The 17,116-nt window shown below is 37.2% G+C and overlaps 1 protein-coding gene across 4 annotated transcripts in view; it reads right to left on the bottom strand.

Annotated features, from left to right (window-relative positions):
• Positions 1–1,137: 1,137 nt before the first annotated feature.
• Positions 1,138–17,116, bottom strand: part of LOC306855714 (AF4/FMR2 family member 4-like) — a 42,236-nt gene continuing 26,257 nt past the window's right edge. For all 4 annotated transcript variants that reach the window (XM_079394540.1, XM_079394539.1, XM_079394538.1 and 1 more), the window contains 12 exons: positions 16,760–16,907; positions 14,672–15,487; positions 13,414–13,493; positions 12,827–13,040; positions 12,007–12,095; positions 11,443–11,506; positions 10,210–10,346; positions 10,050–10,121; positions 7,206–7,299; positions 6,553–6,596; positions 5,467–5,684; positions 1,138–3,658 (listed from right to left, as the gene is read on the bottom strand). In XM_079394540.1, the coding sequence (XP_079250666.1) occupies positions 3,531–3,658; positions 5,467–5,684; positions 6,553–6,596; positions 7,206–7,299; positions 10,050–10,121; positions 10,210–10,346; positions 11,443–11,506; positions 12,007–12,095; positions 12,827–13,040; positions 13,414–13,493; positions 14,672–15,487; positions 16,760–16,907 (2,104 nt within the window). In that variant the 3' untranslated portion in view covers positions 1,138–3,530. The remainder of the gene's footprint in view (positions 3,659–5,466; positions 5,685–6,552; positions 6,597–7,205; positions 7,300–10,049; positions 10,122–10,209; positions 10,347–11,442; positions 11,507–12,006; positions 12,096–12,826; positions 13,041–13,413; positions 13,494–14,671; positions 15,488–16,759; positions 16,908–17,116) is intronic.

The raw sequence follows: 17,116 nt of genomic DNA, 5'->3' as shown, positions 1-17,116 counted from the left end.
TGTCATGTTAGAATAGAAAAGGGTTCTGTCCAAACTGTTGCTATAAAATTAGAAGCACACAATTCCCTAGAATATCATTATATGCTTAAACATTAAGATATATACTCATAGAAATTACTAAAGTAGTCAAACATGTTCATTAGAAGGGGGTGACCCAATACTTTTGGCAATATAGTGTATTTTAATGAATGTTGGGAATCAGACCGTTGACTTTCATAGTACTTGGAAATCAGTGGCTACCAGTAACTGCTCTGTTACCAACATTCAATAAATATTTTGGTGCTCAACAGATGAAAAACTTAACTTGAGGCTGAGTAACTGACGACACAAATCGCTTTAAATGTTGAATGGCAACTGGAAAGGGAAAGAAAGTGTCTGAGTGACATTTAAAAATGAGAAACAGTGACCATGAAAATGCAAACAAGCAAATAGTCAGTATTTTGTGTTTGCATATCTGTATTTGTATCTTCAAATGCCACAAATGGGGGAAAAAAACAATGCAAGCCTTGCTTATTAGAAGGTGTTAATGTAGTCCAATGGGCTCGATGTGTACTGCAACTTTTTTTCTTTTTGCAATCTGATTTCTGCTTTCAGTAATGCTATGCATGACCCAGCTATGCAAGATCCAAATACAAAGCGGATAGTGATCATAATTATATGATACTATTAGAGCTCAAGTTCTCCTAGAATGTACATTATATAACTTTTTTGGGCTTTTTGTTATTAAAAAGAAATAAGCAAGCTCGGCTGACAAAGTAAAACACGAAAGTAATGCATTACATAAAAAGTAACTGATGCAATTGTTTACTTTTTTTTATGGTGTAACAATATTGTAATGCACTACTTTTAAAAGTAACTTTCCCCAACACGATTAGTTCCAGTACCGTTTTAAACCTATGATTTCAGACTGCATGGAATATTTCTAGCCTACTTTTAAACCTCCATTTGTCCCATAGCAGAATCATTAATATGAGCTGTAAAAAGGTGATTAAAATGCTGAAAGACTGGACTGATCGGTGCATTTCTTTCTGGCCTTATGCATCAAATTCATAGCGTGTTCTTCATGCTAAATTAAGGTTCCCAACTACACAATGCTCAAAAACACTTTTACAGTTTCAAAAGAAATTCAAATCGGAGCCAAAACTTAATCATATATATTTTATTCTCAATACAGCAAAATACAAAGATGATTCGCAACAGACTCAGAAAATCCATTAGTAATACTCACTTCACCAAAAAAAAAAAAAAGTGTTTAAATTACAAGTTATTACAAGTTTGGATAATCGAGGCTCATAAGAGTACCTTTAAATCATATTGCATCCATATATGAATATATATATGTAGATTTCTTCTTGTCAATACTTTTAAAACTAAAATGATTTTATACTGCTTGCCAATGATTGTTTTGAGATCACTATAAAATGAGTACTAAATACAGACATCGAGAACCGCTCAAAATGATGAAGTTCCTATGTCACTAATGGCAGATCTTTCTTAGTCAACTGCATTTAGCCCATTTCAACCTGAACAACATCACCATTTGAATGACAGAAAGCCATGTTCACACAGCACAGGAAATCTGAACATGACATCAATAACATACAGTGTTCTGTTGAAACAAACAAAACAAACTTCAGTAACGAAAATGTGCATTTAATATATTCACATTCTATTTACAATTAATACAAATGTTAAATTGTTGTAAAAATTTACCCTAAAAGTTAATTTTTATGTACATCTGTACAGCTTAGTATTTAAATAGAAACATGCGAGTGTTATTTTTCAACTGGACGAAGAAAAAAATAAAAGTATCTCACCCTGGGTAAAGTTATGACCACAAAGAAAATTAAAGATGGATTTAAAATCAATCAGTCAGTCTAATCCTCTAAAAGCACTAACTCTAGTAGAACAGATAAAAACAATTAAAAAACGTACGCAGCACAACAACTTCATGTCTGGAGAAGCACGGGAAAATCATTTGAACGATCCATATTCATATGCAGTTACTTTATCATCATGAATGTGGTACAGAAATCACATTAGTGCATGGATTCATTTACATAAAAGCACAATTAACAGACCTCACCCCTATAACACAATGGATTTATTGATAGAGGCTCATGACAAGCGCATCAGTAAATGTTTAACCTCTAGACGTTTGTTTTAACTGATGAAATTTTTAACTGGCAGGAGTCCTCGCTAGCTGCTGCACAAACATCTGCATAGACAGAAAAAACAGTTTGGGAGCCAATTAGAGGAACGATTCTAGTGCAAGAGATGCTAAGTTTCCAGCATTTCATATCTGGTGGATTGATGTTTCACTCGACCTTCCTCTTTCTGGTGCTAAACCCATCAAAGTTTCAATCGGATTTACTGCAGGTATGGATTACGGGTCGGTCTGCGCTAAAGATCGCTATATGTACATATATATAAACTGCTATTCTCAACAGAACACATAAATAGATCCTTACATGACTGCTTTCTTTTAAAAGAACTGCAACACACAGGTGACTATGACGCTATAAAAGCAACCTCAAGACTTACATTAAATATTTAAATATGATATTTTCATATACAATAGAAATACGTCTCTCATCTCGTATTGCAACCCTGTATCCATGCCCAAGAGTGAAAACGCAACTTGGAACGAAGCGATTTGCCCGTATCTAAATAAAATCTATATTAGGCTGAGCCAAGGTAATAAAATACTCCTGCGTTTAATACCAGAAAATCAAGTGACACCTACGAGAGCGCTACATTTCGTAAAAAAATCTCGGCCTGGGAGTTTGCGGTAGTGACGTATACAAATATGACGGGCTATAACTCCGATGTGGCGTCTGTGGATGAGCCAGGCCAAAAACAACAACAAAAAACATAACTCATTAGTAATAATGCCTTGATATGGTGCCAAACAGTCTTTTGGTCTGGTATACAAGAAAGACGCCTGCAGATTTGATCAGTCAGCACTGCATTCATTATCTGAGTGCATGCTGTTCTTTCTGCTTCTCGTTTTACAAGCCTTTGGCAATCCACACCCTGCGTACAAGTCCAACCTTTCCACATGTGTATTTCAAGATATTGTGTCTCTCAGTTTCCTGTATATCAAATACAAGGCACAATAAAACGATAAAAAGGAGAAAACCTCAATTTTAAAGCACCTTTGGTTAAAGGGAGGTACTTTGGTTGAAATAAAAAGCTATAAACATCCAATTATTATTCTTGTTTGCTTACAGCTAGCAGAAAATAAACCAAAAAGACAGTCAAAGTAAGAAAGCAGGCTTTTTTAGCCGATGATATGAGTGGGACGATGCAGTGTATGAGCGCTCTGACAGACGTGCGGTTTGGCCGCCTCCCCTCTCATGAATATTCATAGGGTCTGTTTTGGAGGGGCGGGGCACTGAGTGTTTCCATTTTTGGCAAGCTGGTGTAGAAATGAACACAGTGTCACAGAGATGCCTGAGGCAGATCGAGTGTGTGAGTGTTTTGCGTAGGCATAGATGGGCTACGGATAGAGTGCAGATAGGGCCGCTCTACTGTATGAGCTTAGCGTCCAGTCGTAGCCAGTGCAGCCCTTGCCGTGCGAATCGCACCAGGTCAGTCATGCTGCTGGTGTTGAAGACAAGCGGGCCCATAGCCTTGTCCAGTTCGACGAAGAACTCTGCGGAAAAGACCAAAAAGAAGTCGTCGTCAAAACTGACAATCTTTAGCAGGTGCTCACATCCGGATTCATGCAAGCAGAAAATAAAGGGGGGGGGGGGGGGGGGGGGAGCGAAGAAGATCCTGAGCCAGAATCAAGTCACATGATATACACTATATAGTGTTTTTCACAAAACACTTGATTTTTTTAAACAGAAATTCATAATATTAGAATATTAGTGTTTACAATATCGTACCATCTCCATGCCTGCATTAAGCAGATTAGAGCTGGATGATATTGTTACATTTTTACCTTTATTTTTGGAATGTGTGATACTTTTTTCAGGATTCTTTGATTAATAAAAAGCAACTGCATTTATTTAAAATAGATTTGTGTTTTAACAGTATAACATCTATATCACTTTTTACATTCATCCTTGTTGAATAAAAGTATTAATTTCTTTAAAGACAAAATCCAAAAAATATTAAGCGGCACAACTGTTTCCAACATTGATAAATCAGAATATTAGAGTGATTTCTGAAGGATCGTGTGACACTGAAGACTGGAGTAATGATGCTGAAAATACAGCGCTGCATCACAGAAAGAAAATTAGATTTTAAAAGTATATTAAAATAAAACACCAGCATTTTAAATTGTAATAATATTTCACAATTTTACAGTTTTTTTCCCTGCATTTTTGATCAAATAAATGCAACCTTGATGAGCAGAAGAGACTTCTTTAAAAAAACTTTAAAAAAAATAATGATCCAAACTTTTGAATAGCAGTGTATATCCAATTTATATGTGACCCTGGAGCACAAAACCAGTCATAAGGGTCGAAAGCTGAATTAATAATCTTTCCATTGATGTATGGTTTATGATAGGACAATATTTGGCTGAGATACAACTATTTGAAAATCTGGAATCTGAGGGTGCAAAAAAAAAAAAATCTAAATATTGAGAAAACCACCTTTAAAGTTTTTCAAATTAAGTTCTTAGCAATGCATATTACTAATCAAAAATGAAGTTGATATATTTACGGTAGGAAATTTACAAAATATCTGCATGGAACATGATCTTTACGTAATTTCCTAATGATTTTTGGCATAAATCTCTCTGGACCCCTCACATCCAGCACACTCCCTCTTTGATCTGTTACCGTCTGGTCGACGCTACAGAGCTCTGAGCACCAGAACGACCAGACACAGGAACAGTTTCTTCCCTCAGGCAATCCATCTCATGAACACTTGACAATAAAACACGGAACACAACTCTATTATTTATTCAAAACACTTGCTTGTTGCTGTCTTTCTGTTGCACTGTGGAGCTTCTGTCACTAAAACTATTTCCTCGTATGTGTAAACATACTTGGCCAATAAAGCTCATTCTGATTCTGATTCTATAAAAAAAAAAAAAAAAATTCAATAATTTTGACCCATACAGTGTATTTTTGGCTATTGCTACAAATATACCCCTGTGATTTAAGACAGCTTTTGTGCTCCAGGGTCAAATATATATACAATTCTGGGTGTTAATAGCTACATTTTGCAACAGAATAAAAAAAAAAAAGCAGCTGACAGCTATATACTGCTTTACATGAGTGCACTGTTTGGGTAAAGTAGATGTACTATATAACCAACCTGTAAAATCTATTGATTCTGTAAGCAAATAATACAACAGACAATGCAATGCTTTCCGTGAACATTCATGCTTGCTTAGAAATAGAATGACTGAAGAAAAGTCAGAAAAGGTGTGTGGAGTCACAAAACCACCTGAGTACAGCTTCAGGAAGAAGGAAACGGACTTAAGGAATAGAGTAAGAAGAATACCTCTCTGCTCTTTGGCGAGCTGTTCCGCCTGGTCCCACACCTCGATGGCGTAGAGGAAGTTGGAGGTGACCTGGACGTAGCTGGCTGCCATCTGGTGGATGCGCTGCGGGATGGTGACAGAGGAGCTGGCGCTCTGGCTGGAGCTGCTGGAGGAGTAGCTGCCCGCGCTGCCCGGGGAGAGTTTAGGAGAGACCGGAGACGGCATTCCCGCTGTTTTGCTGCAGGACGCAGAACACAGAGACGAGCATGAGTCAGGACACAATCAAGGATCTATGCATGAACAGCTATTCCTTCTGTCCTCACTGGAAGTGTCATGTACAACTGCCAGGTTTATTCATACATACAGGGTTTCTGCAGGTTTTATAAAGGCAAATTTAAGACTTTAAAATGTAAAGAATGAATAAATTGCAAAAAATCAACTGAGGATAACTTAAGGCTTGAATAGCACTGCTCCCAAACACTAAAATATGGAGTTTACTGTATCTTCTCGTCACACTGAAAAAAAAAAGTGATGCTCTTCATCAGTATTTTGTCTTGTTTTCAGTGCAAATGTCTCAAGATGCAAAATGAAATATTTTGAGAAAATGAAGTGAGTTTATGATTAAAACAAGAACAAATATCTGCCAATGGGTTCAGGAAAAAAAAATCTGAGCATAAAGCATAAATCAAATAACTGTTATATTCTTCAATAATTTAGTGCATCTTGATGTTTAGAAACAAATACTGAGGAAGATATTTATAATTTTGCAATGCATGCCATTAAATGTGCATTTCGCAATATTAGCTTATACGGCTTATACAACCTCACATTTTAACGTAAAAAAGTTATATTACAGGTATTTAATTTGCAAGCTTTTCATTGTTTGTTATTGCTTAATTGTATATAAAAGCAGAGATATATTAGCCATTGGTGCATTTATGTTAATTTTTTTCGTGTGTGTTTTCTGCATGTGGTTGCCAGGATGTTTCTATGTGGTTGCTAACGAGTTCTGAGTGTTGTTGCACACTGACATGCGGGTGGTCACCCTCACGTTTCTATAATATTTACACCATCTACAATAATAATATAAACCAAATGTAACTTACTTTGCTACTCCAGGAGATGGAGCTTGGTTATTACTCAACGAATTCTGGAAGAAATAAACAAATAAAACCTTAGTTAATATGTCTTGTATATATGTAATGATTGAGAAACATTAACAACAACGATAATTAAATTTCACATCATGTAACCTTATGACAGACAAAAACTACAAGGTTTTCATGTTTTCTGGAATTGTGTCATACTGGATATTTCAGATCTTTTTAAAGAAATTAATATTTTTATATTTAGCAAGGACACATTAGATTGATCAAAAGACAGTAGAGTAATAGATATGTTTCTTGAGCAGTAAATCAGTATATCAGAATGATTTCTGAAGGATCATGTGACACTGAAGCCTGGAGAAATGATGCTGAAAATTCAGCGCTGCATCACAGAAATAAATTACACTACAAAATACGACATTTAAATTCAAATAAAAATCAGTTTGTTTAAATTGTAATACTATTTTTAAATATTCAATTGATATAATATCTAATATAAAATAAAACCATTAGCTTGGTTTCAAAAATATAAAAAAAAACCGAAACGTTTGAACTGTAGCATACATATGCAAACTGTTTGAGAAGAACCTTGACATGCCAACCTTAGTCATCATTTTAAAAAAAATAAAAAAAATAAAATAAAATCACATTACCTTCAAGTGTTCAGTGAGTGTTTTAGAGTATTTCAGTGCACTTTCTTTGCGTAGCTTGAAAAGCCTCAAATACAGGAGCGCTTGGCACCTCAGGCTGCAGAGACACAGACGGATTAGATCTGCCACTGGTTTACCAAACACAGACCCAGCTTTAACTCCATTTACTTCACGACTAAAGTCAAATAAAGATGGTTGGTATCAAACACTGATAACACATTTAAAGGAACAGTTTATCTAAAAGATAACCCCTCCACGTGTTCCAAACCTGTATGAGTTTCCTTCACCAGTTTAAGATAAAAAGAGATTTTGAAGAATGTTGGTAACCAGACAGTTGACGGTAGCCATTGACTTCCACAGTATTTTTGTTTATATTATAGAAGTCAATGTGTGCCAGAAATAGTTTGGTTACCAACATTTTTTAAAACATCATCTTTTGTGTTCAACAGAACAAAGAAACTCATAGGAGTTTGGAACAAGTGTGGTGCGAGTAGATGACAGGATTCTCATTTTTGGGTGAACTGTCCCTTTAACATCAGTCTGTTGGAAATAGACAATTACCCTTACTAAAGATTGTAAAAGCATACAGAGACCAGGCTGCTCGTTGTGTCATTAATAGCATCTCAGATAAACCTTGATTCTTAGTGATTAACAGAAATTCTTTGTTAATTTACTCACCCCCATGTCATCCAAGAGGTTCATGTCTTTCTTTCTTCAGTCAAAATATAAAATAAGGTTTTTGAGGAAAACATTTCAGGATTTTTCTCAATATAGTGGGCTTCAATGGTGGCCAATGATTTGACAGTCGCGAGAACCACCCCAACTGCACAAAACGCCCCCGAATTACGAGAGAAAGCTGCAGCTGTGCGGTGACCCTACCGCCCGCCCGCCCCGCGCAAAGGCTCTTCAACACGGGATACGGCAAGCGGCAGAACCAAGGTTGCGCTCGCACCGCGGCCCCAGGGCGGACATTACCACAAAAGCCAAATGGCTTCACAATTCACTACACCGAAACGAGAGCTGGAACAATTCTTTCATCCTCCATTACTGGCAGCGAACTATATTAACACTAACATTAGTGGAGTTAGTGTTGAGATATGAACTCAAAACGAAACAACTGCCATGAATATATATCGATATTCCGTTTTGGAGAATCGATAATGTATCGCCAAACAAAATATCGCGATTCTCACGTGTATCGATATTTTCTTACACCCCTACCGAGGAACAAGGGTCTTATCTACTGAAATGATCGGTCATTTTCAAACAAACAAACAAACATTTAAACACTTTTTAACCACAAATGCTCAGCTAGCATTACACGGTTCCTACACATTTTCCATTTCAAAATTCCATACTTTTCCAGACTCAAATTTCCAAACCTCTCAGTAGATTTTCAGACCATATTTAACATAAATGTTCATAGAGCATTATTTTCAGCTTTATAATTGATATACAGTACAGTCATCTGTAAATATTTATTTTCGCAGGGTTTTTTTTCGTTGATTTTCTTGGTGACAACATACAGAGCCCCTAAAAAACATGTACACAAGAAATGTTTTGTGCCCTTTAGAAACTATTCATTAGTTATTCAAACTATTTTTAGTTTTATATAACCTACTTCCTTTGTGCATCACTGCCATCTTACTATGAATAAAATGAGAGCATGGATGCACATGAATTAACATATCTATTTGCTCAAAATTTGGCTTTTCTTACGGTAGTACCTCTGATATAAAGGCCTAATGTCCAATTTAACACATCTTCCGTGGCGGCGGAGAAACCAAGACATGAAATGTGCTGATGGCATAACATTTGCCAAGTTCAAGAGTCTATAAAAAAGACAGGTACTGTATAAAAATGTAGGGCAGCATGTCATATTTCAAGGCCTTAGGTCTCTGTGGAGGCCAAGAAACCACACCGTGAAATGGGCTGATGCTCAATAGGTGGCTCAGCGTGCATCATCCTATATGCTAAGTTCCTCATGCTCACATAAAAGTCTCTATATTTTGTATTTTTGCAAAGGTCCTTAAGGCTATGTAATACGGTGCTAAGAATATTGTGAGAAGAAACCCAAAATGCTTATAACCTGCAATTCTGCATAATGAAAAAGTGCACCTTGAATTCATTCAGTTAATTAACTTAATTTTCTATTATAAAAACTAAATATGGGCAAAAGTCTGGAAATACTTTCCATACTTTTCCAAACCCTGTAGGAACCCTGGCATTAGCTCTGTAATGTGCGTCTTTATTAGGTGATGTTGGAAAGGTCACACGTGATGTAGGTGGAAGTACCGACCCAGTGTTTACGAAGCAAAAATGCAAAAAAGTCCTTTACCAAAAAGGTAAAATAACGATGTCGGATGATTTTAAAGTTGGAGGAAAAAATGAGATGGAGTTTTTAACCAAAGTACAAAGATGAAGAACTAACTGTGCGTGACACTTCCAACAGGATTATGCAATGTGTGAAGACCAGCATTTGTGGCTAAAAAGTGGATAAATATTAATTTCTTTCAGTAAATGACCAAACGTTTCACAAGATAAGACCCTTATTCCTCGGCTGGGATCGTGTAGAGCTCTTTGAAGCTGCACTGAAACTGCATTTTGGACCTTCAAATCATTGGCCACCATTGAAGTCCTCTATATGGACAAAAATCATGGAATGTTTTCCTCAACAAATGTAATTTCTTTGCTGAAAGAAAGACATGAACATCTTGGATGACACGGGGGTGAGGAAATTATCCGGAAATCTTTATTCTGGGAACAAACTTATCCTTTCAGTCTTCGTATTCTCAAATTCTTCTTTGTGTTCATTTAGAGAGCAACTGATGCGCTTCTGCTACGTACCACAGCACCGCTAGCCTTTTGTCTGCAGAGGTTGCATCCGGCGCCATGTAGCTCTTCAGCTTCATAGTGTACCTGCACAAAACACAAACACACACGTGTGTCAGCAAACTCTTAAAGCACAATGAAGAGATACGCTGGAGGACATATTTTTCCAACTTACTTGATGAGTTCCACGGTTTCTGCGTACATGGGGAAGGGTGATTTGGCCTCCTGGGCGCTTTTCTCCAGGGCGTTTCCACACTCGATGAAAGACACCACAGCATCCAGGTAGTACACGGCCTTCTCAAACCTGTCCATCTGTGGAAAGGACTACAAACGTCAGAGCCAAAACTTACAAAACTTCAAAAGCTCCATTCAACATTATGTTATGAAATGCATGAGACTGCAAAGATGCGCTATAATGGACAATTGTCTTTTTTATGGACATCTTTCATGCCTGCATTATTTCTGACACGTTTTTGACATAAGGGTCAATGATGAGGTGTCCAATTTGTCTGCATCAATTTAAATGTACAAAAGTTATAGTATACATAGAAGGCATTTTAAATGCAAGTGAAGCATCAACTTTAATGTCTCAAATAACTTTTGTGAAAATAAAATGAAATAATATTCTGTTGTCATTCAGTGTAACAGATATATTTATTTAAAAATGAAACAACATACATATTCTGACCGGAACTTATTAAATATATTAAAATATATGGTCACATTTTAGTTTGGGGACCAATTCTCAGTAATCACTAACCATTAACTACAACTTTTGCCTCAAACTCCTAATTTGCTGCTTATTAATAGTTAGTAAGGTAGTTGTTAAGTTTAGGTATTGGGTGGATTAATGGATCTAAAATATGATCATGCAGAAAGAGGCATTAATATGTGCTTTATAAGTACTAATAAATAGTCAATATGCTAGTAATATGCATGATAATAAGCAACTAGTTAGGAGACCCTAAAATAAAGTGTTACCAAGAATGCTATTATATTTAAATGAATATTAACTTCTTGCTAATAAATGAGTAAAACAAGAATATTTGTAAGGATTTAATACTACAGTTAATTTGTATTAATTAATTAATTTGGCAGCACTGTGATCCTTAAAAAGGTTCTTTTAATGCCATTTAATGGCTTTTTGGAACTATTTTTTGCTCAAAAAAAATTATTAAACAGGAAACATTCTAATTCTAAAAAAAACAAATTGCATTAAACATTTGTTTTGATGCTTGAAAACCCCTTTATAGACAAACAGAAGTGACTCATGTGTTTGGTGTGAGGAGAGCACCTGTTGTGTCGCTCTCAATAGAGGACTAACACAAAAGGTCAGGGGTTACAGAAATATCATGCAGATTATCTGACATGCACGTCGAGAACCACAGGCCAGTAAACAAACCCTAACCAGAGCATCTGCGTTGTGTTTCAGTTTCTTCGCTTCTTGAAGATAATGATCAGCCGAATGAACCCTGCAATTCAGATGAAGGAAGGACTGGCTGTTACTTCACAAAAGAGTGTGACAACAAAAGTTAAGAGACTTCAATACCATGTCCAAAAATTAAGACAGAAGAATGCACAACTAAATAATAATAAATTAAACAACCACGGCCAATAACAATACATAGTCCCACTATGTGTAGCCAGATTTTAGACCAATGAGATTTCACCATGCACTGTAAAAATAAAACATATTTCATTTCAAATGTTTAATTCAATGTGTCACTTGTGAAATTTCTTAAGCAATATTTTATTTGTATTTTTTTTCAATTTGGGTGTGGCTTGTCAATGTGACATGATGAAAATAATAATAATAATAATAATAATAATAATAATAATAGTACTTCTCACAATAATAGACCACTGAATCGGATTAACATGGACGCTTTAATCAATCACAATCACACAGTTTAAAAGGATCTTAAGGACTAATCAAAGTAACTATTCAGACAAAAGATGAAAATCTCTATACCTGTCCTCAAAGAGGAGTTTGGATCTAGATTTAGAGCCATCGGAGAGGGGCGGCACTGCAATGGGATTCTCTGCTTTAGAGCTTTTCTCCTGGGATTATATAAATAAAAAAAATAAAAAACCATTGTCTTGATAAATGCTCAAGGATTCTTAAATCAAGATACATTTATAAATGACATAAGAAGTCTTGTTTTCTGAGAAACTGAATGATGATATCTGCCAATTGGACTCAAAACAAACAAAAACAACTTAATTCAAAGGGAAAACAAGTTTTCATACCCCACTGACAGATGTTTGTTCTTGTTCCAATAAAGAATTTACATTTGCACCTCAAGTTAACGTATCTTGATTTGATCATGCTTGTTAATGTATCTTAATGTTGGGAAATAAAAATACTGAGATTTTTTTTTTTGCAGTGCATGCAACATATAATGCCATGACTATGAATTGAAGACTGTTTTGATTTACGACTTGAAGGCACAAAAAATTGTGGACGGACGAATTAAGACTTTTTAAGACCTGCAGAAACCCTGGCTATCGAAAAACAGGTTTGTAGCACACTAAGCAAAGGCTTCACAGAAGCTGAACCTGAAGAGGCATAGATGCATATTACAAAGTGTTTAAACAGTTATTACATAAAGTGCTGCAAAAATCTCCAGAAACTAGATGCATCAGTGTACATGCACAATACAGGATGCGTTACATTAAAGTTGAAGACGGTACACACTGGCAGCATTCAGCAACTAGCCTTTGAGCGAGCCTGAGGTCTTCTCATGTTGGCAGTGTTTGTGTGTGTGGGAGGACGACAAGCGCAAACACACCTTGGCATCCCTGCGTAGGGGCTTGTCGTCACCTTTGCGGTGTTTGGAGTTGCTCTTGCTGCTGTCTTTGCTGCTGGCGCTGCTGGGCACAGAAGCGGAGGACTGGCTGAGCGTCCGCTTGCGGCCCTGGTGCTCGGATTTGGGCGTCCGCTGCAGCGTAATCGAAGGAGAGGGCGCAGACTCCTTCTCTTTGTCCTGAGCACGCTTAGACGAGCTACAGAAAGCATTCAGGGTTTAACATGATTATCGAACAGCTCAACAGGCTGAAAAACAATTGTTCACACTGCTCCGAAGACTCTGAACTTCGCTGATGTGAGAGGTTAATTGTCTGCTATTCACTATAAAGCAGGTTTTTGCACTTTAAGGCATTATTTTTCCATAGGTATTGGTAACACTTTATTTCGATAGTCCACTTTAGACACTCTACTAACAGTAAGTAACTGCAACTAGCAGTCATTAGAGTATTAGTAGACTGTCTGCTTAATATCTGCTAACACTTTATTTTGATGGGTCCACAACATACAGCATACAGAAATTTCACCACTATTAATATTTGCTTTTCAGTTATAAAATTTGAGTGAACTCACTCTTTACTGCTTGATTTGTGTGACGACTTTTCATCCAGTTTGGACTTCTTACTGTCTGCTTTGAGACCATCCTCATCATTCTGTGGAAGAAACACAATAGATATTAAAAAGGTACACGATTGTTCAAAAGTTTGGGGTCAGTAAGATATATATATATATTTTTTTTTTTTTTTTTTTTTTTAAATTAGTAAATTTATTCAGTAAGGCCTCATAAAAGACATTTATAATACAAATACAGAATTTTTCTATTTTAAATAAAATGCTGTATTTTTTCTATTCAAAGGATCTTTACTAAAAATGTATCACTTTTTCCATAATATTGTGCAGCACAACGGTTTTCAACATTAATAATATTCAGAAATGTTTCTTGAGCTGCATATTAGAATGATTTCTGAAGGATCGTGTGACACTGAAGACTGGAGTAATGAATTACATTTTAAATATATATTCAGATAGAAAACAGTGATTTTAACTGCAAATATAGCTGCAAGCAGCGATGACGGGCCCAAGCCGTCAGTGCAAACGCCACCCCGGTGGCATCAGGAAAATGGTGCACAGCGAGCACATGCATTACAGTAACCCTCTGGCAGTTTGGATTTGACGGATACAGCAAAGAAAGGGTTAATCCAAACCATCAAGACTGTGAAACATACACAACAATACATAAACCTTCGGTAACACTTTCAATAAGGTTTCAGTTACTAACATTAACTATATTAATTAACATGAACAATACTTATATAGCATTTATTAATGTTAGTTAATATTCAAAACTTATAAACATTATTAAAATTTAAAGTTTTATCTGTTTTAGTTAATGCACTGTGAATTAACATGAACATTTTGATTACACGTTATAATAACTGTACACTATGAATCATTAGTTAAGTATTAATAAGCATTGTTCCAGCATTAATAGGCATTTTATAAATACAGCTATAAATATTTTGTTCTTGAGCATATATATAGTATTTAATAATTGTATTTTCACACTTTATTAATGATCAATTTAACATTTATAAATTATTATGTTATTTACGAGTTGTCAGTGGTTCATAAGATCATTAAAAAGTGGAAGTAAATGATTAATAAACTATTTAAATGTATTGTTACTATTGTACTAATGTAAATGTACTACTTAGATGTATAAATCTAAAAAAAAAAAAATGGACCCTTATGACTGGTTTTTATGGTCCAGGGTCACATATATTCTAGCAAACCTCAAAAATAAAATCCTCACAAAACAGCTGCCACCAACCTTGTGTTTTCTCTTCCCCTTGCTGGCTCCCTTTTCGCCCGGCTGTTTCTGGAAGTCTTTTCCTTCAGCAGGTGAGCTCCTCTCCACTTTCACCTCGGTTTCCTTGTAGACTCGACCAGGCACTCTGGCCAGCAGACTGAGGTCGATCTGCACCAGCAGTCTGGGCGGCAGCCTCCCTTCTTGGTCACTCAGCGGGGAAAGCATGGGCGAGAACAGGACAGACGGGTTCTCGGCATACTGCTCTCTCGGCGTCTGCGAAGAAGAAGGGACGCTTTCGTTGCCCTCCGAGTCTGACGATGACGAATCGGATTCGATGAACTCGCGCGACTTGCTGGCCGTTTTCTTGCGTTTGTCTTGCGCCGGCCGAGGGGAGGAGGTTTTGGGCTCCTTCTTGATGTTGGGCTTGCGGGGGCCCTTGTTGGCCGCGCGGACTCTGTGCGATGGGATCTCGGGCGAGGGTTCGGTCTCCACCTTGAGCCCACCCTTCGGCTCCTCCACCACAGGCGGCTTGTCTGGCTTTTTAGGCTGCTTCTTGCCCACCTCCTGTCGCCGCCCCTTCTGACTTCCAGGCTCGCTCTGAGCGGGAGACTTCTGACTTCGCCTGTCTTGCCCCTTCTGGTTTGGCCGAAGGTCTCGCCCGGTAGAGGGCGGCGCATCTTTTGAACCCGAGCCACTCCTGCTGGAGTTCTCTCCTCGCCCCTCTTTCTTATACTTTTGTGTCGTGCTGCTGTTCTCCACCGGAGAAGCTGGGGACGACTTGTTGACTTTCTTGAACCAGTTGTCCAGCTGCCATTTGTTAGCCGTGGGCTGTTCCGGCTGTGATGTCAAACAGGGAAACATGCATTGAGTGTGACATCAAACTCAGTTTAGCATAAACCTAATCTGGTCAACTCAGGGGCGTCATGCACTTATTATTTTTGAGGGGGCACAGGCGGTGGGGTTGGGGGGGGGTTGACACACCAATAGGCTAATGTTTTACTTAATTTGTCTTTTTTATGCTATTCGAAATATTCCCAGTAATTAAACTAAGTAAATGCATTTTGCACCTTTATCGTGTTAGTTAATCTATAACAGGCGATGGGCAAATTAGCATAATGTTCTATTAGGGTCATTCTATGTAAATGTCCATTTTTCTGTCCCTAGGGTTATGTTTTCTTTAGATTTTAAAATGAAGCAATATGTTATTTGAACAACTACACATTCTTGAGCCATTAATGTGACAATAATTGTGTTTTATTTAAATAGAATTTCAAGCACCACAAAACTGCTCGCCCCCACAGCCATGTACAGAGGAAAAGTGCTTTATTTTGAGGTCCAAAACTGGTGATTTGACACACTGAACGTCCTAATCATGAACGATACAACGTGATTGTATCAAATATAACAAATATTATAAGGCTACTTTTTGTCTTTTGGAAGCTGCTTTCAAAATCCACTTGGCTCAAAAATCTGAGGGGGCACGTGCTCCCTCACTTTGAATGGGCATGACGCCTCTGGGTCAACTGATATATCAGCATGGCCTAACAATGTTGAGGGAAATAAACACACATCATATTGCTAGGGTTGGGATTGAGATCCTGTTCTATATTTCCAAGAACCATCGATTCGATAAGACTCGCATTTCAATTCTGCTTATTGATTCCTGTGTGCGCATTTAAAGACTCGAAAGAGAACTCAATTCAGCACTCTGCTGCGCACACATCCAAGCTGCACCCACATAGTGTGAGAATACCAAATTGAGCTCTCTTTCTGTCTTCTTTTGATTGAACTGACAATTCTACACAAAATAAAATTAGTGCTGTCAATCGACTAAAAAAATTCATTCATGTAATTAAATCACGATTAATATACATATTGTCTTAATTTCACACTGAATCTCCAAATTAGTGTAGAAAGAACATAAAGATGATTTGTTAAATATGTGTTTAATGGCATCTTTTTACTAATTAGCCTATTATTAAAGGAGGCCAGTATCACTGATACTAATACTTAATTAATAAAACAACTCTGCTCAGCAGTAAATCAGCTTTCACGTGATGAGTTGATCTATGTGTGCGAGTGAAGGCTGTGTTTGTGCAGGCGATTCACCTCGGGTGACGCAGGACGAGGTGGTTCGTTGTTCTCACTGTCTGTAGAGCTGCTCTCGCTCTCACTGTCTGAACCGGAGCTGCTCTCTGAACCGCTGTGACTGCTGGTGTCCACTTGTTCAGGAGCCTCGCTGTTATTACTGTTGTTACTGGGGTAGACATACAATTTTATTACCATCTTGTTGGCTGCGTATTTCTTCATGCATTCACTTCAACTTTGCAAAGGCACAAATCCAAGTGAGATGATGTCAATACACTCCTTGAGCAAGTTTATTCACCAAAACCTTCATTATGAGCAAAGTGCATCTCTTTACCAGTCATTTACAAGATTCACCTAGGGCTGTTTGCACCAGCTGTG

This window comes from Barbus barbus (assembly GCF_936440315.1).
Source record: "Barbus barbus genome assembly, chromosome: 36".
NCBI lineage: Eukaryota > Metazoa > Chordata > Actinopteri > Cypriniformes > Cyprinidae > Barbus > Barbus barbus.
This window is presented reverse-complemented; position numbering and strand designations above follow the sequence as displayed.